The sequence below is a fragment of the Phalacrocorax carbo genome, chromosome 7, assembly GCF_963921805.1.
Source record: "Phalacrocorax carbo chromosome 7, bPhaCar2.1, whole genome shotgun sequence".
Classification (NCBI taxonomy): Eukaryota; Metazoa; Chordata; class Aves; order Suliformes; family Phalacrocoracidae; genus Phalacrocorax; species Phalacrocorax carbo.
Window position 1 is genome coordinate 43614056 of NC_087519.1, and position 26849 is coordinate 43640904.

The window sequence follows — 26849 nt, forward strand, 5'->3', positions numbered from 1 at the left end:
TTACATGGGTAGTCTTACTGGACAAAACTGATGATTCTTTGGCAGGAAGTCTTTATTATAATCTACTGAGGATTTTTTTTTGTTTCTTTATCTACTGTTCATGTCACTTTTAATTATGTAGGTTAACTTCTTCAGGAAAGGGTTGAACTGCTTTTAAAACTTAGCATTGATGGGTGGGGTGAGCCAGTGTTGCCACAGTCAAAGCAGAGGTTTGAATAAGAGACTTCGACCTTTTCAAATACCTTTGTCCCCATGTCCCCTTCCAAAAAAACCCTCACAAACCAACCAACCCACCAAACAAAGATTTCTTCTTTTGCAAAGGTGTGATGCACCAAGTGAAAAACTTAGCAGAGTCTGAGGCTTTGCTAACAAGCCCACCGAAAGTATGCACTAATGGATCAGGAACGCTGGGTACCACTACAACAATAAGTACTGGAACAGCCACTGCTGCTAGTAATGCGGCTGCTGATTTGGGCTCTCCTAGCTTACAACACAGCCGGGAGGATTCTTTGGATCTGAGCCCACAGGGGTAAGTGCACTATTTGTTGTGAACAAACAATTTGTGGGTTTTCTTGTTGGTGGTTTATTGTGGTTTGGGGTTTTTTTTTTTTCTTTTCTTTAAAAAGTCTTGACTGACATGGGCTGGTACAGTATTGTCTGCATTTTGTTGTGTTATTTTCCTCTAAGGAACTAAAATGGAGTGGTGTTGAAGGTATCAATGGGTAGTTTTGATTCATTTTATATCAATTTAAAAAGACTAGTGACCTGATAGTTATGGTATAAAGATATGAATGAAACAGTCCATGCTGTTTGGGGGGAGGCTGGAGAATGCCAAGAGCAACAGCTGTAGCTTCATGTAACTGTTGGGAACAGTGTGATCCTTTCAGAGAAATGGTAACTATGGTGCATGGTTCATTTCTGCAGGAGACTAGAGAAGAAACAAGTCATCCTTAGATATTTTGTTGAAATGCAACCATTTTAAACACTTGTAGAATTAGTATCTCTTGTAGGAAAAAATTATTTTAGTGTTACATAGTTTGCCTTTAAAATAAAGGTGAAATATTTTTCTTAATATATTGACATAATAAGGAAACTTGCCTTGAATCAGAATTGAAATATGGGAACTTGGGGATTGTAGGGCTTGGTGAGTAGACACTCCATAAATTGTTGAAAAAGTACCTTCTAGCCTTTAATAGGGGAAGCAGGTCAAATACCCAGTGTCTTTTGGTGCTTATTCAGTAGAGATCTGTGAATTTTTTGAAGTGTGTTCAAATAAATGAATAACAAGATGGTTACACAAATAAAACATGAAAACTATGAGAACTTTATTCAGTGCTACTTCTGGCTGTATTTGGCTGCCCATAGTAGAAAGGTGACAGCAAGCAAACCCCTTTTTTCTGGATGGAGTAGTCACTTTGTCCTTCCAATTAAAATAAAGTTGAGGCCCCTTCTCCCAGAGCTCATTCTTCCCTTGTGTCCCCCTTGTTGTGGGATGGAACCTTTTTAAATTCTTGAGGAAATAGCTGGCAGATGCATCTTAAACTGAGGGATGGGTATGTGTATGAATACAGTGGATGAAAACATTACTTCACTTTTAAATTTGGACAGACGACTGAGCGATGTTCTGAAGAGGAAAAGACTGCCAAAACGAGGGCCGAGGAGACCAAAATACTCTCCTCCAAGAGATGATGACAAAGTAGACAATCAAGGTAAATAATTCTTAAAATGTGATACTTTATCTCTTTTTAAATTTAAAAGTAAGCTTATAGGCTGTAAAAAGCGCTAGCTGTAATAAACCTGTTGATTCTCTTAATTTTGTCTTTGCTTCCTCCAGCTAAAAGCCCTACAACTACTCAATCTCCTAAATCTTCCTTCTTGGCAAGTTTAAATCCGAAAACATGGGGAAGATTAAGCACACAGTCCAACAGTAATAATATTGAACCAGCACGAACAGCAGGAGTAAGTGGTCTTGCAAGGGCTGCTTCCAAGGATACTATTTCAAATAACAGGTACCCACACAAAAAAATCAAAATACTTCTAATATGGTGTTGACTTGGAGATGCAGCTACTTTTTTTGTGATAAGCCATCAGGTGATTGATTGAGCTTAACCACTGTTAAAATACCTCTGAAAGAAGAATCAAGAGCTTAAGATACAGAAAATAATCTCTTCTAATAGTTTGAAGTAGCGTGCTGGGGAAAAATTGGTGATTTGGGAAAAATGGTGCAAGAAGTAATCTGTAGAGAATAGACCTTCACTGTGTTGGAGCAAGAGAAGGATTTTTTGTCTGTGCTGTTGACAACAGGGAAAAATGATACTCTGGCTGTGTTTACTTTGAATTTTGGAGTATGCAAATGCTAAGTGTGGCTGAATGCCTTTTGTGTGCTTTTTTTACAGAGAAAAAATTAAGGGCTGGATTAAGGAGCAAGCCCATAAATTTGTAGAACGTTATTTTAGTTCTGAAAACATGGATGGAAGCAATCCTGCACTAAACGTGTTACAGAGACTTTGCACTGCAACTGAACAACTCAACCTCCAGGTTAGAAATGGCAAACTTAGTTGGAGTGGGGGTGGGAATGGAAGCAGTAGAAGTATCTAGGAGAAAGGTATAGGAAAACTGACCACTTTAGACAGTATGGCCAATATTTTAAGCACAGTTTTTGTTATCTTAAATGATGATAGTGTTTCTTAACTTGCAGTGGTTTGGGATTTTTTTTGTAATTAGTATATAAGCTCTGACACATAGAATTTATGATAAATGATCAGTATTTACAAGAATATTCTTGATTCCTAGCAATGTGTCACTTACATAGCATTTTATTTCAAATTTTAAAATTTCAGTTAAGTGTTAGGCATTGACTTTATACCTAAAGAAAAACACAGTTTGTAGTAAGAACTGGAGGTGGGGGGAGAACAAGAGAGAAGTAGCATGCATGTTGTTGACAGGGTAGAAGAAATATATATTTGGCCCAATCTGTTAGCATCTCAAGAACTGGAGCCTTGCTTCTCAGGCAGTTGTGATCCTTGAAGGATGGTCTAAACCTGTAACTTCTAAAGTAGCGAAACATCTGAAGTACTTTCTGTGCTTTGATCTAATCAATCATTAAGATACGAAACTTTCCCTCCTCCCTTCTCCCACACAGATGTCATGTAAAATACATGCCAATCCGAGTGTGTGGGGTTTTGTTTGTTTTCTTTTTTAAACCTTTCTGCTTGGAGCTCATTTTTATGTTGCATGAGACAGAAATGGGACCTTGCATTTCTTTTGAAATGGGGAAAATGGAGATGTTGCCTGTGATTTCTCTCAAATAGAGAAATTGCTTATCTGATTATTTGATGTCATTGCTTGTACTGAGTTACTATACACTCTGGACTTTCCCTTTCCACCCTCGTCTTTACAGCTGTTCCATTCAATAGGAGGAAAAGTAGTATTTCTTAAGCCCTTAATATCTGGGTAGTAAAATACTGCCTTCATATTTTTCAGGTGGATGGTGGAACAGAGTGCCTTGTAGAAATCCGTAGCATTGTCTCGGAGTCTGACGTCTCCTCCTTTGAAATCCAGCATAGTGGGTTTGTTAAACAACTGCTGCTTTATTTGACATCTAAAAGTGAGAAAGATGCTGTAAGCAGGGATATCAGATTGAAAAGATTTCTTCATGTATTTTTTTCTTCTCCAGTAAGTTGTTTTTGTTTACTGTCTTGTCATTCTTAGTTGTCGTTCTCTCAAATTGTGCTTAGCTGACCATCTGAGATTCAGCAAAGACCCTGACTTAAAGATGGAGTATGGAAGGAATGTTTTGTTTATGCCTGAGCTGTGTAACACTACAACTTTCACATGGTTCTTTCTTTACAGGTCATAAACTTTTTAGAATACCCAGTAACTGCAGGACGTTTCACACAAACGGGGGGGGGGAACCCAAAACCAAACAAAATGGCTGGTTGTCTGAGTCTCAAACAACTTAAAAGTTGTAGCTCTCGTTGTTCCTAAATACTGTGAGAGTCTAGATTGTTCTGTTTTTAAAGGAAGAAAATTTAAGTGGAAGAGAGGAAAGGAGACAACTACAGCTTTCTTGAAGCTTACTGCTCATGGTTAAGGGGGAATGCTTAAAATCTGTAGGGCTATTCAGCTGAAACGAGGAGAGAAGTGTGTTCTTTGAAACACGTCTTTCGTAGACTTGTTATGTGTCATCTAGTCATCAGAATAGTGATTCTTAATTTCTGGTTTTTGTTGTTTTGCCCTTTTTTTAAAAAAAAATTAAAAAATCAAACAAGTTGTGGTATAAATTGTTTGATGGATTAGTTCAAATACATTACTAAAAGACTGGAATGTATTTCAGCTTCCTGGAGAAGAACCCCTTGGAAGACTAGAGCCATTAGAAAATGCACCTTTGCTGGCATTAGTCCATAAAATGAACAATTGCCTCAGTCAGATGGAACAGTTTCCTGTCAAAGTGCATGACTTCCCTAGTGGAAATGGAACAGGGAGCAGGTAAGGATTAATGCTCAGGTAACAGTTTTGTTGGAAGCTTTTGTTTTCCAAAACTTGTTTCAATGCTGAAAGTTCCAAGAGGTAATGAAAACTTCTGACCCTATTAAAGACAAAAGCAATTATTCAGTTGGCTTTTTTTATTCAGTGGAAGATTGAATGCGTAACCAAATGTTTGCCTACCATCTTGAAACTGCTTTCACTTAGATTGGGGGTGGGTGTGTAATTTTCAATCCTGCATCTAAATTCAAGCTTTAAAAATTCAAATGTCTTCCTTGTCCCCATGTAACAGACACTGGAGAGAAAAAATCTATTGGTAAGACACTGATATTTTATTAATGAAGTAATTAAACTGCTGAGAGTTTGTATTACAGTACTAAACTTTGTTATTCAGATAGGTTCTGTTCTGTAGGATAATAATAGATTGAGTGGTAACTGCTGGCCATCAGTGTAGTTCAAAATAACTGTAGACCTGCCTTGTGTCTTAAAATAGATTAAATTTGGAATCCATCTTGTTATTTCCATTGTAAGTAACAAAATTGAGTGACTGAAGAAATAGTTTCTTTTCTGTACTTTTCTTTAATAAATCAACAATGTTTTTCATTCCGTGTATAGCAGTTAATAAGTCTGTTTCAGTATGAGCTGCATATAAGTTTTGAAAGTATTTTGTGGTGCTGATTAGAAGCTCGGTTTGATTATAGACATATTCTTGTGACTATGTAGAAATTAGGAGGGGAGGAGCATTGAAAATCAGTTTTGAAAACTGTTCTTTAATGTTCGAAATGCCAAAATCTTCCCTCTCTCACATAGTAAGATAGCGTGGATTTTTCATCAATAATTGTGATACAACATCCATGGTAATAGAGGTATTGGAGCCACACACTATAGCATTTACCTAACTTAAAACATCTATTGAATTGTAATGTTTGTGAAACTTAAAATCCATGGGAATGAATGCAATACACAGATTTCTAATACTTGAAGGAATTAATTATGTTGATACTGGCTTTTGCAAAGAATGTGCTCTGTAATCTTAAAACGCTTCTTAATGCACTATTTCTGTAAAAAGTGGGATAACTACAAAAGTTATAAAGCTGCTAATCATAGAAGCAAAATTCTGCTATTTTTGTCTTTGATAGAAAGTTAAACATGGGAAGTCAGACTACTGCAGCATTGTTTGATTGCTAGTCTTACTGTGGATTATGTCAATGAGGATTTTGAGGCATTAAGATTTGGTAGTCTTTCACTAGCACCTGGAAATAGAAGCAGCCCAAGATAAGAGGTTTGTGTATAAAACTAGCTAGCTTGAATATTGATAATTTGGTGAGATGAAGGAACATGTATACAAACTATACTTGGCAAGAGAAAACAGAGGAGCTTTCAGGATATCTCCTTAGGTCCTTACTAAAAAACATATGAATAAATACTTGGGTTTTCCACCCCCGATTCTGATTCTTACTGCAGTACAGGTAAACACAGCTCTAAATCTTATGTGGCATCAGTTGACCACTGAAACAACTTTAGACCTCAAATATGGTCAGTATAGGCCATATTGTAATCAGACCTCAGACTGGACTTTCTCTTCATACCAGGTAGCTTATATTGGAAATCAGATTTTGTCCAGCTTGGATCCTGGTGTTCTTGCAGAATAAAACTTTTAATCTGTTTATCCAAATCTTGGTAGCTTACTTTCAGAGAAATAGATTGAGAAATAATACTCAGAATAAGTCAATTTGTAAATGCATGTGTCAGCCTGTTGTAATGCGTTGTTCTAATGCAATTATGGTTATTAGATTCTTTGTGTAGCAACTTTTTTCACAAATTATTTTGAGTTTTTCTCTTAACAGAGGATCCCAAGCTTTAAAATTCTTCAATACACATCAATTAAAATGCCAACTGCAAAGACATCCAGACTGCGCTAATGTGAAACAGTGGAAAGGTGGACCTGTGAAGATTGATCCCCTGGCTTTGGTACAAGCCATTGAAAGATACCTTGTAGTTAGAGGTACATATATTATAGTCACATGTGTTTTTGTTTCTTGGGATAGTTACTACTGTCAATAACATAGAATCTCTAAAAATTTGTGAGGATTATATTGAAGACAAATGGGAGGTACATATAAATTTATCTTGCTCACAGCGGAGGAGACTAAAGCTGTACAGAATCTTCTCTTTTCCGGAACAAAGTGTTTCCTGTTGTAAACAGTTCAGTCTAAATACTAACAGAAGTATAACCTAGTGAACCGTCAGATTGGCTGTAACTTGCATTTTTGATGCCAGATATTGATACTGAAATTTGTTCTAACATGTCTGAAACTTTTTTAAACTGATATATTTTGGAACTGTTCTGAACAGTGGAGTTCGTAAGTACAAAAGCTTTGCTACATTTTGTGTAAAAACAAATAAGGATGTCTTTCTCCTTTCTTCCCTCAGGCTATGGAAGAGTTAGAGAAGATGATGAGGATAGTGATGATGATGGGTCAGATGAAGAAATAGATGAATCTTTGGTAAGCTTATGCGCTGGGGATAAGGGGAGGGAACAGTGTGGGGAGAGGCTTAAAGAAAAGCTAGCAACAAGTCCCCTAACTTGTGTGGTTTTTTGTTTTGTTTAGGCTGCTCAGTTCTTAAATTCAGGGAATGTGAGACATAGACTGCAATTTTACATTGGAGATCACTTGCTGCCATACAATATGACTGTGTATCAAGCTGTGAGGCAGTACAGTTTGCAGGCTGAGGAGGAGAGGGAGTCTACAGATGATGAAAGCAACCCATTAGGAAGAGCTGGTATTTGGACAAAAACACATACCATTTGGTAAGTTCGCTAGAGAAATCAGAGGACAACTTCTCCAGTGTCCTAGATGTATATAGATAAGGAAAATTAGAATATCGCTGTCCTTCCCTCCTGCCCCCCCCCCTCCAAAAATGAAGCTTTGAATTTAAAGTTTGAGATACTTAAATCTTAGTAAGCATTCATTGTTGGCTACTGACATTCTAGCTCATGAGCAAAGCTGATGAACAAGAAACGGGGAGTCTTAAATGACACTGGCTAGATGGAGGGAAATCATTCTTAGTATTAGGTAACTAACCACAAACAATAGAGAATGTGTCTGCAGTCTACAAATAATGGTCAACTTCATACTGGTTTTCATAGTTGATTGCTGTGCAGGTATATGTACTCTGGCCATACTTTGCAAGGAGCCGTACTGACCTATGACTGTGCCAAACATCTTAACATTCAGCAGTGTCTTTTTCTTTCTGATACTTAAATGTGTTATGCAAAAGCAAAAAAACCCCAACCAAAACCACTTTGTTTTTTGTTTATACCTTCTACTTCTCCCAGTTCATGGAGCCAGAGGGTCCCCATTTTTTCTCCTCCATCATACAATTTGCTTCTGAGGGCCTAGCTTCAAAGGCTGGATAATATCCAAATGCTTTATCTTTCTGCTCTTAACTGTTATTCAAGTAAAATTCTGGTAATCAAAGAACTAACGTGTTTTTAACTGCTTTTATTCCCATGTAAATTAGTATTTCACAAACATGTTCTAATATTTAATTACTTTTTAGGTACAAACCTGTGCGAGAGGATGAAGATGGTAATAAGGACTGTGTTGGTGGTAAAAGAGGAAGGGCACAAACTGCTCCCACAAAAACCTCCCCTAGAAATTCTAAAAAGCATGATGAATTGTGGCATGGTGAGTGTGTTGCCTTGCTAGTATGTCAATTTGTGGAATTTCTGAAAGGATGGGGAGGAAGCATGTTTAGAGACACAGTAGTGTTTCTTTTAAAGCAAGCATAGTATAAGAAAAGTAAGCATATATTAATGTGTTCATTCAAACTAAAAATAAGATACTGAATTATCTAACTAAACTGTTAAGTGAAATACCATGACTAGTATTACTTAGGCTCCTAATAATTAAATCTTGGGAAGACTTCTAATTGATTTGTTTTGATACCATATTCTTTTTTCCTGCTAGATGGTGTATGCCCGTCGGTATTAAATCCTTTAGAAGTTTACCTCATATCTGCTCCACCTGAAAACATAACATTTGAAGATCCCTCATTAGATGTTATTCTTCTTTTGAGAGTTTTACATGCCATCAGTCGATACTGGTATTACTTGTATGATGTGAGTAGAGCACTTCTTAAAATTTATTGCATACTTGATACATACAACTCTGTCCTGAAACATGTTAAAACAGCTGCCTTCCCTGTCCGCTGCCCCCCACCAAGACAGAAAAATGCAAATACTATATTCTTCCCCTACCTACTTCTCTAACTTCCGGTACAAGAATTTATAGCCTTCATCGTAGTCAGTCATGCTTCTGCTGTAGTGTGTTAAACACATTTTCTGTGCATTTTCCTTCCTTAAGTTCAAAGAGCAACACTATTCCCAAAAAGAAAATGGATAGTAAAAATTTACTCAGCCTTCCTTTCATGGCTTAGACTCTGTATGACCAAAGTGACAATGAAAGTGTGTTTAGTTCAAATTTATTTATTTGTGTGTGTGGTTTTTTTTTTCCCTTGGGATGATAAGCAAATTAGAAGCATTTAAAAAACCTCTTAATAAAGGCTTGGTACTTCTTCCAGCATTTCTTTAACTAGAAGTACATTGTTTTTATTTAATACAGAATGCAATCTGCAAGGAGATAATTCCAACCTCAGAGTTTATCAACAGTAAACTGACAGCAAAAGCAAACAGGCAGCTTCAGGATCCTTTGGTAATTATGACAGGAAACATACCAACTTGGCTGACAGAACTTGGAAAAACATGGTATGAATGACTTACTATATAGTATGTCTAATATGAGTTCAGTGGGCCTCTGAGCTGGCCAGCCCAAGTGCATCATATCTTAAAAGGCTTTGGAAGTCGTGGGGAAAGAGTAAAATGCAGTCACACAAGTCTTGCTAAGTTACGTAGTTATGCTTGGATGAATGTTTACATCTATATTGTATACTTTAAACCAAATATGGAGGGGGTAGACTAGCTGCAATTTTGGACCACTTCTTACAGGAGTTTCTAAGCAATTTGAAGTTTTGTTTATTGAAATAATAGTACTTGATTATTCAGGTAGGGTTTGGTTGTTTTTTCCTTCCCTGTTAAAGTGCTTAATAGTGTTTGTCATACTGCTACATTTATCTTAACATATTCATATGGCACAAAGGAAAATATTTTTATAATTACTGATAAAATATAATTTTATAAACCTATATTTGTCGTATTTCTTAGTATCTTGATACAGAATATAAGCTGTAAAACTCTTGCACTTGAAAGAAAGAGGAATCAGTTGACATTCTTGGATTTTCTCAAGCGTTTTAATTGAAGCAATATTGGTGACAATTGACTGGAAATATGTACTCTAGAGAAACTACTTCGTTTTTAATTTTTACAATAAAGTTTAAGTTTCTTGATAAACATTGCAGATAAATTATGAGTAGAAATATATTCTTATACAAACATCTGTAGCAGTATTTGTTCTGTAAAACTGCCTTTTCACATAAATGTCAGTGGGGGACTAGGCTGTTAATGTACACAGGCCTTCGAGAACAGTAGAACTGATAATCTGTAAAAGACTACCGGAGAAACTTCTTTATTTGAACTGTTTTTTTAAAATGGAAGGTAGAATGCATACTGCTTCCCCTCTGTGCGTGTACAAACCCCCAGAACGGGAGCTTGAGCTACCTGCTTGAAGTCTTTGATCTAAGTTATATTTATTAATTGTAAAACAAGTGTGAACAAGTAAAAGTGTGTTTATTTTCTGATATAGCTTTGTATAGCTAAGGCGTTCAAATATTTTTAAGTTACTTTCCTGGAAGGCTTAGAAGTTTCTGGAATTCTTTGTGGTTCCTTCCCATATTAAATTCCGTCTTTAGACTCTTGCTTATGAGCATTGTAACTAAAACTAAAGTGTGTTCTGGAAGGCTTCCTTTGGAGACTGCTTTCACCACAGTGTTTAATAAAACACTAATTTCAGGCATACTACATTTCTGTTGTGTTTTAAACTAAGCTATAGTTATGGATGCTAGTTGGAACCCAGCTAACTAATCCAATGCTTTTTGCAGCCCGTTTTTCTTTCCATTTGATACCCGTCAAATGCTGTTTTATGTAACTGCTTTTGATCGTGATCGAGCCATGCAAAGACTACTGGATACTAATCCAGAAATCAATCAATCGGATTCTCAGGATAGCAGAGTGGCACCACGACTGGACAGGAAAAAAGTAGGTGTTTCTTATTTAAAAATAGAATGAATGATCTGGTTTTTTTGTTGCCTTTAAGAATATCATTGTGAGCAAGTTTTATTTGTACAACTTAAGGTTTTGGTACTATACTACTGAAAGGGAAGTTTGATTTATTAATTTAAAAGCCCCCAGTAGGAAGCACAGTGTCTTCTAGGTATCTGCCACTAGGTGGCAGAAGGGGCTAGAGTATGCTACACTGCTTACTCACATCCTGCTTATTTTTCAGTTGGAGTCTTTACATAATCTCTGAAACTATACTCCAAGAACGAACTTTAAGTTTTAGGTTAAATTAGTGATATTTCCATATATTAGTTTGTAAACATTTTTTGCTTTATGTAAAATTTCAGAATAATTTAAATAATAGGATTTAGACCCTTAAGTGTTACCTGAATAAATAAAAACACTGTCCTTGTATTCTGGGAGAGTATTAGTTTTATTATGCTGTGACATAAGTTTTAAGCTGTGACTTTTTTAAATTGAGGGAGTCTTCAGTGTCTGCCTTGAGTCTGGAGAGATGTCTTAAATGAAGATCTCCTGTATAGTGGAGACTGCTATATGATCTTGAATACCCCTGGGGGAAAAAGATGAGACGTGAGAATCTAGTTCAACTAGAATATAGCTTCCAACGTGTAGGAATTCCAGTGCTGTTTTGTTTTTTGGTTTTGTGTTTCTGGGTGGGTTGTTTTGGGGGGGTGTTTGTTTTGTTTTTTGAAACCTGCCGCTTTCTCTGCTAGAGAATCTACAAGAGCAGGGTATAAGGTTATTCCTTTAAGTTGCTGGATTTTGGCATCTTTATTCTGTGTTTTCTTCTCCAAATATTAGTTTGAGGTGTGTAACATCACATGGCAACACTTCCCTGCTATCTTACAGTCCTACTGCCAGATTCTTGGCAAGAGTAGTACTTAATTAGTTATACTGGTACAAGTGTAAGGCATTGATTTTTCATTTTAGTCCAAGCACTTTAATTCTAGTCAGTTTTCATATAGAAGCAAGAATTATTTTATCAAAGTATAAGGTTACAAATTGTTGAACTGTGGAACTATTAGCATGGGGTGGAAAAACTTGCATAACTCATTTTTTTTCCTGTTGTAACTGCCTTGGGAGCTGGGACTTTAAGACATAATTTCACTACTTAAAACTTCTCTAATGTGTAGCGCACTGTGAACAGAGATGAGCTGTTGAAACAGGCAGAATCTGTGATGCAGGATCTAGGAAGTTCAAGAGCCATGTTGGAAATCCAGTATGAGAATGAAGTAAGTAATACCAATGCAGTCTAATTTAACCCCTTTTTACTGAAGATTAATACAAAAAAGCTACAACTTTCATAAAATGACTTGGTCATACTCTTGGTCCTTCCCATTGCTGGTGCCACAAAATTTTGTCTATTAATTATCCCTAATGCACTTGGTTGTGATTTTTAGTTGCTAGGAGAAACTTTCTGATCTACTAAATTTCATGATCAGTCATATTCTGCAGAGCTTTTTTTCCCTAACTCTAAGCAAACAGCTGTGTGCATTTCTCCTGTAATATGTTCATTAGGTGGTTAATACTTCTATTCCACTATTATTCCCTCTGATATATGGTCTTTCTAAGCTGTCTCAGTCGTATTGTAACTTTTGGTGTAGTGATTCTCTGGACATGTGTTGCAATGCAGTCTTCTCTATAGCAATAATGTACTATATTTCTCAGATTAAGTAAAGATTTTGATATTCAAACAGACCTAATAGACTCATTTATTTATTTCTCATTCCCTGTCCTCTCCCCGCACCCTCCCTGCCCCTGAAGGTTGGCACAGGCCTAGGCCCCACGCTAGAGTTCTATGCACTTGTATCTCAGGAACTACAGAGAGCAGACTTAGGCCTTTGGAGGGGAGAAGAAGTGACTTTAGCCAATCCAAAAGGTAAATGTGTTACTACCTAGAGTATCAATATTGATCTAATACTGAATTGATTCTAAGTTGACCTTAATTACATTAATGGTTTTAATTGAAAGAGCGCCTCAGTTTGTGGTCAGATAATATGCCTTATGGTAGTGTGTAATTATCTTTGAGATTTTCTTTAATTTTAGAAGAAGCTTTATGTTACGGTTATCTGGTAGCAGCTTTCAAACTTCTGTCTTGAATGAAACTAGCAGTGTATGTATTGAACTGTGGTTTGTGGTTTTTTTTTTTATTATTTCTTCCTCAACAGGAAGCCAGGAAGGCACCAAGTACATCCATAACCTTCAAGGCCTTTTTGCACTTCCTTTTGGTAGAACAGCCAAGCCAGCTCACATCGCTAAAGTTAAAATGAAGTTCCGCTTTCTGGGAAAACTAATGGCCAAGGCAATCATGGATTTTAGACTGGTGAGAAAAAAAAGAAAAATACATTTCTGAAGGGTTAAATGAAAATTCTAGTTCTGACTGTGTTGGGGGAAAAACTAGCATTAAGAGTTGCACGGAATTATTTTCAGCTCTAGCAGTTTGGGTGGGTGGGGGGGGAGATGGAGCTGAACTTTTGAGGGGGAAAGGTAGTATATGTTGAAGATGTTTATGGTGGCTTTTGAGACCATAGTGAGAAGGAAAAGCCATTGTCTGCCACGAGTTGCAATCTCCAATCTTTTTTCAAGATAATTTTGGACTTATTATTCCAGCTGTTAGCTTGCTGATTGCTCTAATATATATGCAGTAGGCAGTCAGTTGTGTTTTCTTGACTATAAATTTCTCTAGTAAAAATGCTCAGATATGGTGTTTTGGTGTGCACCAGAACTATGAATTAGTAAATAGTATTCTAGGTCTGGTGAAGAGATAATATTGCAAAAGATACAGTTTTGGAAGACAGTTCAGTACTAAACAAAGTTTTGATTTCCAGGTGGACCTTCCTCTTGGACTTCCTTTTTATAAATGGATGCTACGACAAGAAACTTCCTTGACGTCACATGACTTGTTCAGTATTGATCCAGTAGTAGCCAAATCAATATATCACCTTGAAGATATTGTAAGACAAAAGAAAAGACTTGAACAGGACAAAACACAGGTGGGAAAGTAGCCCGAAGAGTGCATCTTCACAAGTGTTTGGATTTTATGAAGTAGCCATAATTGAGTGTATGATAGTGCCTAATACTGATGGTAATAGTGATAATTACTCATTTTAATAAAAGGAGTAGTTTCAGTGTTATTAAACCATTGGCTAGTAGTTATAACATGGTCTCTTTGTAACGTAGACTCTAACATTAGAAACTTATGGGATTCTTCTGTGTGATTAAACACATACTAGAAATGGCTAAAATTGCCAGATGTTTGCCTAAGGTAACCTCTCTTTTTGGTTCACTTTGAAAAGACTAACCAATTTAAATATCAGAGGGGAAAAAACTATCCTTAATTTTTGCGCATTCAAAAGGCTTTTAGCTTTTTTATTAGTTGTTTTAGTAGAATTTTCAGCTTTGCTTAGGAGTGCCTTCTGTGGGTGTTTTCCTCCCTCACTGAAAACTGTATGCAGAAGAGGTGTAAACTGACTTCATATGTGAGCCTACAGGTTCTTTTATAGATGCAGAAGGGTCTTAATTTTCCAAGGTTATCTGCTCTTAGCTAAAAATAGTAGCATTCACTGTTGCAGAGTAGTGATGAAAGGTCTTTGGCACGCATGCTCTTTCTAGCATCCAATGTTAATAGATGGTAGGTGATATAACCTAATTTATATGCTTAATACATCTGCTTTGTTACTAGTGAAGTTATTGCAAGCTTGTGGGCCTTTTCCTCTTCACCTCACTGTCTCTCTATCCTTGATCACTGCTTTTAATTTCCCAACAAGAGTTTGAAAAACCTGAAACCTGGTGGATGAAAGCTGAAAAATGTCAGTATGCATGCCAAATATGAATTCCATTCACTATTCTAAGGAAGAAATGTAGCCGAAGAGCCTTAGCATACTACACATCTCATTCTCTTGCAATAGCATTTTCTAAATCCATAATATTCAAGAAGTTAAAGTAATTCCAAAATCGCTAGAAGTGTACTGTTATGATCTTTCAAGTTTATCCATTAAGATAGTTTATTTGGCAAGTCTTGGTTTACTCTTAATGTATGAAAAATATAGAAGGAAAGCAAGGAGTACTGTAACAGTCTTGATAGTGATTTTCTTATAGAATCATAGAAGTGTTTACTTAATCAAAACTGTTTTAGAAGTCATAACTTCTGGATAAGTTAATGTGAATGAATTGTTCTCACTGGCTTTCACTTCCAATTTTTTAGACCAAAGAAAGTCTACAGTATGCATTGGAGGCTCTGACTATGAATGGCTGCTCGGTGGAAGATCTAGGGCTGGACTTCACTCTTCCTGGGTTTCCTAATATAGAACTGAAAAAAGGCGGGAAAGATACACCAGTCACCATCCACAATTTAGAGGAGTATCTCAGAGTACGTAAAAGCAAAGCTAGGACTAAAACTTCCTTTATTCTTCCTCACCTTGCTCCCAAGTAGTTTGTTTCCATATGTATTTCAGTTCATTCTCATGAACTGGCCACAGCAATAATTTTCCTACTTCTGTGCTGGTTTATTACTACAGAAAAACCAGTTTGAATTCTAGTCAGCACACCTGACTAGAAAACTTTCTAGTACAAAAAAGTCTGATTTATACATGATGAAGTTGTCAGAAGTGTGTATTTTTGGATTAAAAAGGGTTGTACTAAGTGGAGTAATTTGAGCTGTGGACTTTCAGAGTCTTTTAACATGTTCCTATATTTGCGTATGATAATGAATTTGTTTGCAGTAGTAATTTAGCACCCATGCTTGAGCGGGCTTTGAACAGCTGTAATCGAAGTGAAATTTTTTTGAGTCAGACTTAAGAAAACATGAGCTCAGTCACGAGGAAAACCCAAAAAATCCCCAAAACAAACAAAACCCCAAACTTCAAAAAAAGAACAGAACTGAACAGTGACATAGTAAGTTGACAGTACACCTGCATGTTGATTTATTTCTATGTCAGAAAGGACATAAAACCTAGAAAAACAGAAGTATGATACTGCTAAATGGGTAGGAAACTGTTTCTGCATAGAAAGTGTTAAAGGGAATAGTCTAAAAACACCCTGGAAAAGAGATGAGGATAGGAAGGAAGAATGCAATATTATCACACTGTCATGAGTGGGGTGGAGGTAAAAATGATTACATCATGAAAAAGCCATTATTTCAATTCCTAAATAATGCATTTTCTGACGGGTTAGTCTGCTGCCAGTTTCACTCTGAGGACATATCTGATGTTTTGGTACAAATGGTAAGGGGCATATAAGCTCCTGGATATCAACTGAAAACTTTACAAAGTTATTCCATAATCCTTCCAACTGAAGATTGGGCAGTTGCTGTTCATCTTCCAGATTCAAGCAAGCTGTTATGCACCTATCCAGTTCTCATATCTTCATTTGTTGGAAGCAAATTCTGCTAGTCAAGAACCACTTACAAAATTCAACATATTGGGATATAAAGCTGTTTGTCACTGCCCATCTGTAAAGCCTGCAACAACGGTAGTTTGTTAGAAACAGCGTTTGCAGTCTTACTGACAAAAGCTGAGAGAAGTTGCTTTCAAGTCTGATTTTTCTTTTGTACAGTTTGCAGTCAGGGTTTTTCTTCTAGGTAACAGGTATTGAGTATCTGATATGCTGAGAAAGGCTTCCAGGCATCTCAGATCTCCTGTAGCTGTCCTACTGCAGGCATCTGGTATTGTAAAGGAGAAGCAGATCGCTACAGAAAGCTTGCTTTCTGCTTTTTTCTAAACAATTTTTGGGACTATTTTCTTTAAAGGATGCCTGTGCAGTTTTTTCTATCCTTGTCTTTATTGCTGCCTCATATAGGAGACTTTAAACTAGCTCCCAGTGATTAGCATTACAGACTTGATGTCAAGGAAATGTAAAAGATTTCAGAGAGAAAATTAGCATCCTCTGTATCACAAGTATGATGAATTGCAATTTAGAAACAGTATATTTAATTTATCAGCTAGCCTATACAGCTTCCTGTGGGTCAGCTGCCCTGCTCTTGAAACTGTCATTTTCATTAAAATCTTGTGTGTGGATTACCATTAGAAGTAACTTATAAAGATAGAATATCTTAACTGTTACTTTTCATGTCTCTCCTGCAGTCTGTTGTTCTACCTTCCACCTTCCTTTTTTCCCCCCAAGGACAGTTCCCATAGGAGCTACCTTTATCAGAAAGTAGAACTGTTTCAGCCTCCAGTATAGTGAAAGACTTAATTCTCTTCTCCCTTTCCCCTTGCCCCTTCTCCCCCGTACTATGAAGAGAGAGGCTACTTGTGTGTTCTGAATTTGTGGACAAAAAGGTTCCAGAGTGCACTGTTCTACCTAACAATTTGATCTCCTCTTTGAATCCACAAGAATACAGTGCAGCTTAATTTTGCCACATGCTCCTGGTCATAAAAAATAATCATGATTCTAAGTCAGCAACTCTGCTGCTAGAATAGCCGTAGAATATTCTGTGTTATAGAGCAGAACAGAACAGCCTTCTGTGCTGCTGGCGCTTACTAGCTTGGTTTTTAGTATTACAGCATAATGTGTGAAAGTAGGGGTATGTATTGTATCTGAAATTCTAAGCCTGACTCTCCTGTAGGAAAGCTTATCAACAGATCCTAGTTGGCGTTTATATCTGAGAGCTTTCTGGAACAAGTAACTCTTTAATTACTGGGACATGGTTAAATAGTTGCTTCAGGAGTCCGGCAGTATCAATGACATTTTTAGTCATATTCAGATGCTTCCTTAGATGTCTTTCAAAGCTTTTCTCAGCATTCCAGGTCAGAGCTTTTAATGCATTTAAGAACTAGTAGCAGTGTGTTGATAACACATCTTTTACAACCAGCCTTCATTTGCTGCTAGAGTTGAGGGTAGCCAAGGCAAGCATAATCATCAGTAGCACTGACAAAAGAATCTGAACCTGGCATGCAATCTACCACGAATAATTTTTTATTTTTTTTTAATTTAGTGGAGAAATACTGGCTGCAGGAGACTTAAAAGAAATTTGGTCGGTTTTGTGTCATGTCCCCTTCTCTCCCCCTCCAGTGATTATTATTTCAGTATGTACTGTCTGCTTCGGAAAGTGAATTTAATCCTGAGAGGGTAACTGCAGATATAAAAAGAAAACAAAAAACCAACATGCAGAAAGCCTGGACTACTGCCTTACTGTCTTTTGCCTCATGATTCTTACCAAATCCTGGTAAAATGAAATGAACTAACTTCTTCCCCCCTCACCCCCGCCATGTATTCTTACAATATTAAGCTACTTAGTATAAAAAAAAAGTCTAGTTACTTTTTGTAACTTGGGACCTGTGTTTCCATTGGGGAAAGTGATATAATACTGCCAATGATGCCCTAAGGATTTCTGTTTCAGTTGCTGAATTTTAAATGGATATCAGTGTACAGAGAGAACATCTAGGTTAGGCTTCTCAAAATATCTAATAAATGCTTAGATTTCAAGTATTTTGTTAAATAGGATCAGTTTAACTAGCTATTCTGAGTTCCATGCATCAACTTTGTTTTATCAAAAATGAAGGCAAAAACATTGTTTAAACTCTACGTGAGTTGCATGCTTAGGGTATTCTGAATATGGGGTTGTTTAAACTCCAAATGACTTTTGCTAATTTGCGATGACAGAACACATGAGGAAGCTGTAAAGAAAAGAACTCAACAGATCTGTCTGCATTGCAGAGTACTGCACTCGCACACATGCAGCAGTATGAGCTTATGAATTAAGGCAGAATGAGGCAATGCTGTGGAGCAGCTCCATAAATCAAAGTTCAAACTCTGCCACAATTACAGAGAGCATATGGCTAGGATTCTGTAGAGGAGTTCTGTAGCTGTAGTCTTTTGTAGAGTAGTGATCACTCCATGCTTCCTTTGTTCAAATTACTTTGGGTTTTTTTGTGTGTGTGTTTTTTTTTTGGTGTGTGTGTGTTTTTTTTTTTTGTGTTGTTGTTTTTTCCCTCCTGCAGTTGGTTATATTCTGGGCACTAAATGAAGGTGTTGCCAGACAGTTTGACTCATTCAGAGATGGATTTGAATCAGTCTTCCCTCTCAGTCACCTTCAGTACTTCTATCCTGAGGAGGTTGGTAAACCTGTTTTTACTGATGCTTTTATAACCTTATGTCTGTCTATATGTATGGACAGTCTGAATCTAGCGATGCACTGGATGCAGTGCAGTTGTGACAGATGGATTACATTATATTTCTGATGCATATTAATAAAACTTGGTGTCTTTAAATGGCATACTTAAATGTTAAAGATTTATTTAACGTTGTTCAGTGGTCACTTATTTGATCATCTTATGAACAGCTCTGTTTTCTTTAAAATTGTGTGTATCCAGCTTTTCTGAGAAGTGCTTATATTTGTTTATGCAGGTTCTCTATATTGGTATAGATGCTTTAATTCCTTGTACTGCAGTACCTCTTAGTAGCTATAGATGTGGATGCCTCCAGATGTTCCACTTCAAAAAAAAAAAAAAGCTTTGTTAAAGAGCTGACTACTTTAGACAGTAACAGTAGATTCAGATGAAGGGGTAAAGAATAAGGATGGCTGGTCTTGCCTTGTTCTTGCCACCCACCATATCAATTTCCTAGTAAAATTCTTGCACTGTTAAGTGGACTGAATTTAGACACTGTTATGGTTGTCTGGACTGGAAGAGAGAATGTTTTATTACTCTACCTTTAGGGAGTTTATCTGAAGACTGTATTTTCAAGTGCTTGTTCACCTTCATAAACTTACATCTTTGATTTCATGAAACGTTTAGCATGCTGTGAAGCAGTGTGTTAGCCAAGCCTTTGTGTTACTCTTGGTTTTGGTGCTTTGTAACAAAAATCTCTTAAAGCTGTAACTGCTCATAGTAATTCTTCTTTATGCTTTTCTGTTGGTACTATTTTCAGAGAGTACCACCACCATTTTTTCTGCAACAAATTTAAGGGTAGTAAAAATGGCAGATTATCCTAGTTTGTTCAGTGGTTTACCCTAACTTCTCCATTTTGTAGTATATGTGATGCTGTTCTGGCTTGTTGTTTGGCATGGTTTGATGCTTGCTGCTTCTTGGAAACTTTAAAATCTGGACACTAGTCTATTGCTAATCTGCTGATACGGTTGATCAGAAATAAAGCTATAGAAGTAGTCTGAGATAGATATCCTTTCCTTAGTAGGATATACATGTGTGATCTCATGTTCTGTGGCTGATAGCTATGCAGCAATTTGAACCTTTTTACAAACCTTTCCTAAACTACTATAAAGGACTTGTAAAATTCATTTATTCATGAACCGAACAGCTAGGTGTGTAAAACCTCTGGTTTTATTGAGATCGGGGCTTGGCAACTCCTTGTGTATCCTGGAAGGACGTCTGTAGAAGCTTCTAGTGTTTTGGCTGTAGTCTATCAGCTCTGCTTGCCCAAGTGCTTAGAAGGAATAGGCAAAATAATTTAAGTACAAAACTGCTGTCTGACAGATCCATGTCTGTCTAATGATTTCTAAAAATTTTTTCTTTCAAAGAAGAGCTCAGAGTTCTAAAAACCAAGTGTAAACGCTCTAGCCTTCCCATTCCCGAGATTTCTTTAAAAATTGTGAGATTTCCAAGAAGTTCAGGCATTGCTGGATCTCCATTGTAAATTGCTTATTTATTAGGCCTGTCTCTGTTCCAAGAGGTATGTTCGGTATCTCATATGGTAGTGGATTGTGTGCAAAGACAGAATTCAGCAAATGAGGCTGTCACTGAGATGAAGCTATTGCATTCAAAGAATTAGGGAGGATTGCTTGGGGTGACTGAGGCTGTTCTGCAGCAAGCCATTCCAGAAAGTAGAATGCTGTAATAGTAGAACAGGTGGTACTTGTTCTACCTCAAGTTCTAAAAGGGAAAACATCCTTCCTTGTTTTTAATTTTATAGTTGGAACAGCTCTTGTGCGGCAGCAAAACGGACACTTGGGATGCAAAGACTTTAATGGAATGTTGCAGGCCAGATCATGGTTATACACATGACAGGTAATATGGTGTTGGTGTTGTTAAAAAGACAAAAAAGCACGAGAAAGCATGTATTTATATAATCTCAATATATTGTTATTCAAGCTAAATTAATTATATGAAATTTGAAAATATTAATACTGCACTGAATATAAATCTGATGCAATTTTTTTAACTATCAACAAAATAATAGCTTGCTTTTTTTCCTCCTTAGTCGAGCAGTGAAGTATCTCTTTGAAATTCTCAGTAGCTTTGATAGCGAGCAGCAAAGACTGTTTCTTCAGTTTGTGACGGGTAGCCCTAGACTGCCTGTAGGAGGTAGGTTTTGTTTATTACATATTGCTATATATGAAATCAGTGTTGTTAATGCATTTCAGCATAAGTAGACTGTTTCAGTATAGGAAAAAATTACCTATTTGTGTTATTTTAGAGGCTTGTACTTGTTTGACACTTGTAGTTTCAGAAGTGGCTGGGTAGACTTCAGGTAGAGTTCTCAGACTTTGTGTTAACCTCTTGACATCTCATTCAATTGACTTTCTCCAGATTTTGTTTGTTACCAGATAACCAACTGGAGGGCAAAAAGTAGTTCAAAATTTCAACGAAACTGAAAACCCTTAATACTGTATTCCTTGGCTAGAAATGCATTAAGTTATAACAACAACAAAATGATGCATTGCTACCTAGAAACAATATTTTTGTCTAGAAAGGAGACAATTCTAGCACAGTGATAAACCTTAATTTCTCCCCTTCTTGAATTTCACAATTTAGATGAGAGGCAGTGAGGAAAACAGGAATTTGCTGTCTTTGCTAGGGACCATTATAGAACACACATTTTACTGTTTTCTTAGCTGAACACTTTGCAAGTAAAGCCAGAATTTATGCATCTGTTCCATTATTTTGTTCTCTGGGGCTTGGGTTTTTTTTTCTAGTTAAAGAATTCATATTATAAGAAAGAGTTGATTCTTTTTAATTAAAAAAAAAAAAAAAACCAACTAGCACTCTTCTGGGGAGAGATGGTGCGGACAGGATCAGGGTTAGGAGTATAAAAACCTTATCTGAGCGTTCTACTCTTTTTTTTTTTTTTTACTCCAGCTAATTTGTGAGGATCTTAGATATGTGTATTAAACCACCAAACTTTTAAAAACATTGTGATTAGAATAGGTTTTTTACACATACAGAACACAGAATTAAAAGTAGATGCATTTAGCTTTTTTAATTCATACTTTCTGTAGATTAGATTTCCAGTATTGTAGGTATTTTTAGCTTGCTACATGACCTTATAAAGCCATGTTCTAAACTTTTAAAAACTGAGGTTAAGAAGTCAGTAATGAGATACATGCTTCTGTCACTGTTAGATGTCTACAGTGTTAACTGTGGGTTTTCAAGAGGAACAACCTTATTCTGTAATGTCTTTTCTCATTAATAGGCTTTCGAAGTTTGAATCCTCCATTGACAATTGTACGCAAGACATTTGAGTCTACAGAGAATCCAGATGATTTCTTGCCCTCAGTAATGACTTGTGTGAACTATCTCAAATTGCCGGACTATTCAACTATTGAGATAATGCGTGAAAAACTCTTGATAGCTGCAAGAGAAGGGCAGCAGTCATTCCATCTTTCCTGATCACAATGAAAAATGCAATGTCTGCCTGTTACAGCAAAAGAGAAACTCATGATTCTTTTCTAAATATATCACCTGAGTCAAGGAAACGTGTTACGCCTTCTTGTTGTAGAAAAACGGCTTGCAGATTATAAACAAAGACACTTGGTTGATATTCATTAAAGGCCCCTTTGGACTTAAAGTGATCAGGCCCTAAAAGTTGTTGTGACAAGGTTTCTTTAGCAAGTTCTTGTTTAAATTATCATTTATTTGATGAGTGAAGTTTTTAACTTGCTTTGCTGTGTGAAATTTAAAAAGGGATGTTTTTCCAGGCTGGAACAATAAATGTCGCTGTGCAGTTTAATACTGGGCTGTGTGTATCCATCTAGCTAAGTCTGAAGTTTTTCCTCCAAAGACAACTTTTGTACATAAGTACAGAACATACACCATGTATTTGACGAATCTAGTTTAGTAGCCTAGTTCTGTGTACCTTCACCTGCCTCTAATTTTACCCATCCTCATGTAATGTCTGATGTGCAATTCACTTGGTTCTTTTTTGTGTGCAACATTCAACAATTGTTATGTTTTGGTTAGTGTGGGCATTTAACTGCTCCATGCCTCTTTCTCTGATTAAGATAATTTAAATTTTACTGAAATCAAATATATATTGTCAATATAATTCAGCCTTTGTAACTAGGTAGAACCTTTCTTATAGCATAGTTTTACTGTAGTTGTAGGATATAATGGTGACAGCCTTTACCAGTCGACACTCTAGAGCTGTTTACACAGTGATTCAGGTGGCAAAAGCCTCTTACTAGAGGCTAGGAAGAATTACTTTTTTCATGTAGTTGAAGTCCAACAGCTTGGGCTGGCCAGTGTGTATTGTGATAAGGCCAGAGCATTTCGAATGGATGTAAAGTTTTTTAAAAGACAAATTAGTTGTTTCATTCCCTGTTTGACTAAACAGTTTCCTTGTTCTTGATCTAAGTTCCTAGTTACTTTTATAGTAGGTTTTTTGGTTTTTTTTTTTCTTGTCCCCCACTCCCCCCCAGTGCTAGCTTGGAACAAACAGTTCAGCCTTTGTCTTTTGACACAGATAAAGCACCTGTAAGCAATGCTCTGTCCAACTGTTTTATGTGCTGATTTCTCAAATCTGCAATAATTTACTTCATCAGGTTAATGTTTTTACCTGAATATAAATAAAAAAGTTTGCTTCACCTTTTTGTTCATAGTTTTGTACTGTATGCATAAAGTTCAATTGTGTAAATTACTGTAATGCAAGTAAGTCATCCTAAAATCTACTTGGCTAACAGCCTGCAACTTGTGGATGATTTACTACTAAAACAAGACCTTTAAGACCTCCAACTTAGAGGGAATTTTTTTCTTTCTATGGGTTCAAAAAAGGGCGATTACAAATATTCCTGAGATGTACCTGCTATATAGTTCATCTCTCTAAAAATGCGATAGTTACTTGCTTTTATTCAACTTTGAGAAATCAAAATTCATTTCAGTGCCTAGAAATTGTTACATTCTGGCTAATCAGGCTAGTATTTCCCCTAAACTAACAATAACAAGTTTTCTTTTATCTAGCTGAAGAACTTGTGCTTCCAGAATATGTATTTCAGTACATGTAATGGACATTCTTCCAGTGAACATTCACAGAATTACATGTGGTTGCTCATACCAGTGCCACTGAGATGTAATGCAAGTCTGTCATGAGCATGAGTAGAATGTGAAATCCTTGCACAAAGAACCTGGTAACTGAACAGTTTCTACTACCGTATTAAAACTGAAAGAAGGTGCTTCACACTGTACATATAATAATGGTAGTGCACAGTGCGGCATAGTTTTCATAAAACTTCAAGGCAGTGTTTATGGACTGGTGTTTCAATTGTTCTGATAACTTGATCAAACTGAGCACAAAAGTGTTTATAGTGTGTGGATAGCAATTTGTTCATTTTTTAAGGTTCTATATTTTAAAAACTGACTTGTGTAAAAAAAAAGAAAAAAGCTAATATTTTGTATTAAAATATCATGTGTATTGATATTTTTTACCCATGTTGTCTCCCTCTAGAATCTGGCTTTCATCGACTTTGAAATTTTGAGGAGTTTTCAAATTTGATATATAGCCGTTGTATAACTGTTGTAGTGGGAAAATAAGTTGTTGTTTGCCTGTTTAAAAAAGGAGGGAAAAACCAAGTACCTGTGGTGAGAATCGAATTTTTTTTTTTTGGTGCTGGCTGTCATCTCAGCACAGACCAAGGATGTAGTTTGCCTGAAAAAATGAATGAAACCCTTTTGGGTGACTTTGTTTTTTTTTCTTACCAAGGGCAGCTTTTAGAGTATTAGAAGAGCAGTCTGGTTTAAAAGGTAAACATAGTAAATTTAAGAATAAATTGAAGAGTCACAGTTCACTTGACTGCAGTATGTTCCCACAAACAGAACTGTAGGTATCTAAGAGTAGGTCAGAACAAGTGGAGGGGTGGGGCAACATCTTGGGACCCCTTGTTTTCAGGAGCTTTGGATTAAGGGAAAAACTCACTAAAAACAATTGTAGGAGTGTACAAATGCCTGCTGAGGACTATGTAGCCCTTGGGAGAACATGTAGTCATCCTAGTACCGGACTGTTTTGTCTATCTTTATAAGGAATAATAAAAGGTACAATAAGACGACTTACTTTTTTAAAATAGAGGGGCTTTTTAACATGGTAAGTTTGACTGGTTTTAGAGAAAACCAGCCATCAGTTACTATTTTGGATGAGTTTCATGTCCTAAATAAGAGCAGCAAAAAGTCATTTATTGAAAAAAAGGGCCATCTAAGCACTGATAGCTGCTACTGAACTTCTGCGGTGATCGGTATGGGTTGGGTTTTTGTTTTGGTTTTTTTGGGTGGGTTTTTTTTGGTAGATGTTTGCTTTATACAGAAATCGTTTGTGTAGGGAACACTTTAGTATGATATCTGACATGAATTAGTACATTTTAGTGCTTCTTTACATCACGTTTTGTAAAAAGATATGCAAGAATTTATTCCAGGTATGTGTAAAATCCCCATGCCCATTGCCAAACTTGATCTGACATTGAAATTTTCATATGCAGACTGCTCGCATAATTTAAATTGCCTAGATTCTTCCTTCTTTTCCCTCAACCATGTGTTTCTTTTATTTTTTTCCCCTTTCTTTTTGCTTTCTTTTTCTGTCTCCTTTCCTTTACTGAGCTCTCCTCTGCTGCGAAGGTGGGTACCTAAGGGCAGGGACTGATGAAATTCCAAGTGCCTGCATCACTTTTGCGGTTTATTCTGGCCACTGCTGGAGGTAGGTCTCATCTGTAGAGTGTCTGGGCCCTGACCCACCTGTTTCCAGCAACCTGTCTTCAAATGAGTGATACACATTCCCATCATCTGAGAAGCCTGTACCTCTGCGGAGGGCTTTCTAACAGGAAATGGAGGTCTACCTGACTTCAGGCATAACGCTTTGTTTTTAATGTGAACATGCCTCCCCCAGGTCAAAATGCTCTCATTATAGCTAAATCTGTTGGCAGAATTGGGACAATTGAAAAGCTTTGCTGAGATGTATTACAGTAAAAAGTTTGAAAGTGGTGAGGAAATCTGACTGGTAGTTGAGCCTTTTCAGAACTTTTTGTCTCTTCCTTCTACTTCAATTTTCTAGTCTCCTGATAGCTTGAACTGGAAAACCTCCGTGCTGTGTGTGTGATCTTTCTGTGATTCTGCAGGAATTTCACAGCTGTGTGCTCTCAGCTTGCTGTATCTCTCACAATACATTGTGGTTTTAATAGCTTTTTCTCAGATGAGTGTAGCTGGTTCTTCCAAGAGTAGCACTAGTCACCCCACCCCAGTGCCTTCAGCACAACAGCAGAAGCTGCGCAGTCACATGTATTTTAACAGAGCAATAATGCATGGTTACGCAGCAGACAGGAAACCAATTCTATAGCTCTACTGCCTGTGACTAACAAGTGAATAGCTTAAGGAGTAACTGCTTCAGTGGTCTGGGGTAGAAGATACCTTCAGAAGAATTCTATGTCCTTGTCTCCCGGTACCAAACCATGCATGTATTGATCAGGCATCAAGCTGCTTTGGGGGTGGAGGAGCAACAGGTCTTAGGTCTCACTTCCTTTGCCTTGTGCATCTGGGGAGTCAACAAAATCTTGAACCATAAACAGGAGAACTAAGTGGAGGGGAAATGGTGAAGATACATCCAGTATTTTCAAGGCACTAGATTGAAGTTCCCGGTAGCTCTACACCTAGTTTGGCAGCAACTTCAGCAAACTTGGTTCAAAGGGGAAAAGGAAAAAAAAACAGAGCAACAAAACAACACCCTAAAGGGAGGAATAGGAGAGATGAACATGTGCACTGCTCTTCCCTATTTTGCTCTGCCCCCCCATCCCCACCCCCCACCCCCTCAAAAAAAAAAGGGGGGTGGGTGGGGAGGAGGAATTCCTAACTCCTGTGCTCCTCTGACATTTTCCTGTAGTTAAAATGGAAACTGTCCAGTTCAAGCCCTAAGCAGCACGTTGGGGTAAAGTAATAACCATGTTGTGGGATTTTTGGTG

General features: G+C 37.0%; 1 protein-coding gene across 9 annotated transcripts in view; it reads left to right on the top strand.

The window, feature by feature from the left end:
- Positions 1 to 23501, top strand: part of TRIP12 (thyroid hormone receptor interactor 12) — an 80257-nt gene extending 56756 nt beyond the window's left edge. For 6 of the 9 annotated variants that reach the window (XM_064457714.1, XM_064457720.1, XM_064457719.1 and 3 more), the window contains 22 exons: positions 322 to 529; positions 1609 to 1709; positions 1835 to 2009; positions 2397 to 2538; positions 3484 to 3675; positions 4337 to 4488; positions 6318 to 6490; positions 6919 to 6992; positions 7098 to 7297; positions 8050 to 8177; positions 8460 to 8611; positions 9114 to 9256; positions 10546 to 10702; positions 11878 to 11976; positions 12509 to 12623; positions 12913 to 13067; positions 13573 to 13737; positions 14949 to 15113; positions 18685 to 18798; positions 20612 to 20706; positions 20900 to 21003; positions 22112 to 23501. In XM_064457714.1, the coding sequence (XP_064313784.1) occupies positions 322 to 529; positions 1609 to 1709; positions 1835 to 2009; positions 2397 to 2538; positions 3484 to 3675; positions 4337 to 4488; positions 6318 to 6490; positions 6919 to 6992; positions 7098 to 7297; positions 8050 to 8177; positions 8460 to 8611; positions 9114 to 9256; positions 10546 to 10702; positions 11878 to 11976; positions 12509 to 12623; positions 12913 to 13067; positions 13573 to 13737; positions 14949 to 15113; positions 18685 to 18798; positions 20612 to 20706; positions 20900 to 21003; positions 22112 to 22308 (3206 nt within the window). In that variant the 3' untranslated portion in view covers positions 22309 to 23501. The other 3 variants (XM_064457717.1, XM_064457722.1, XM_064457723.1) reach the window with 2 other exon arrangements.
- The last annotated feature ends 3348 nt before the right edge of the window (positions 23502 to 26849 follow it).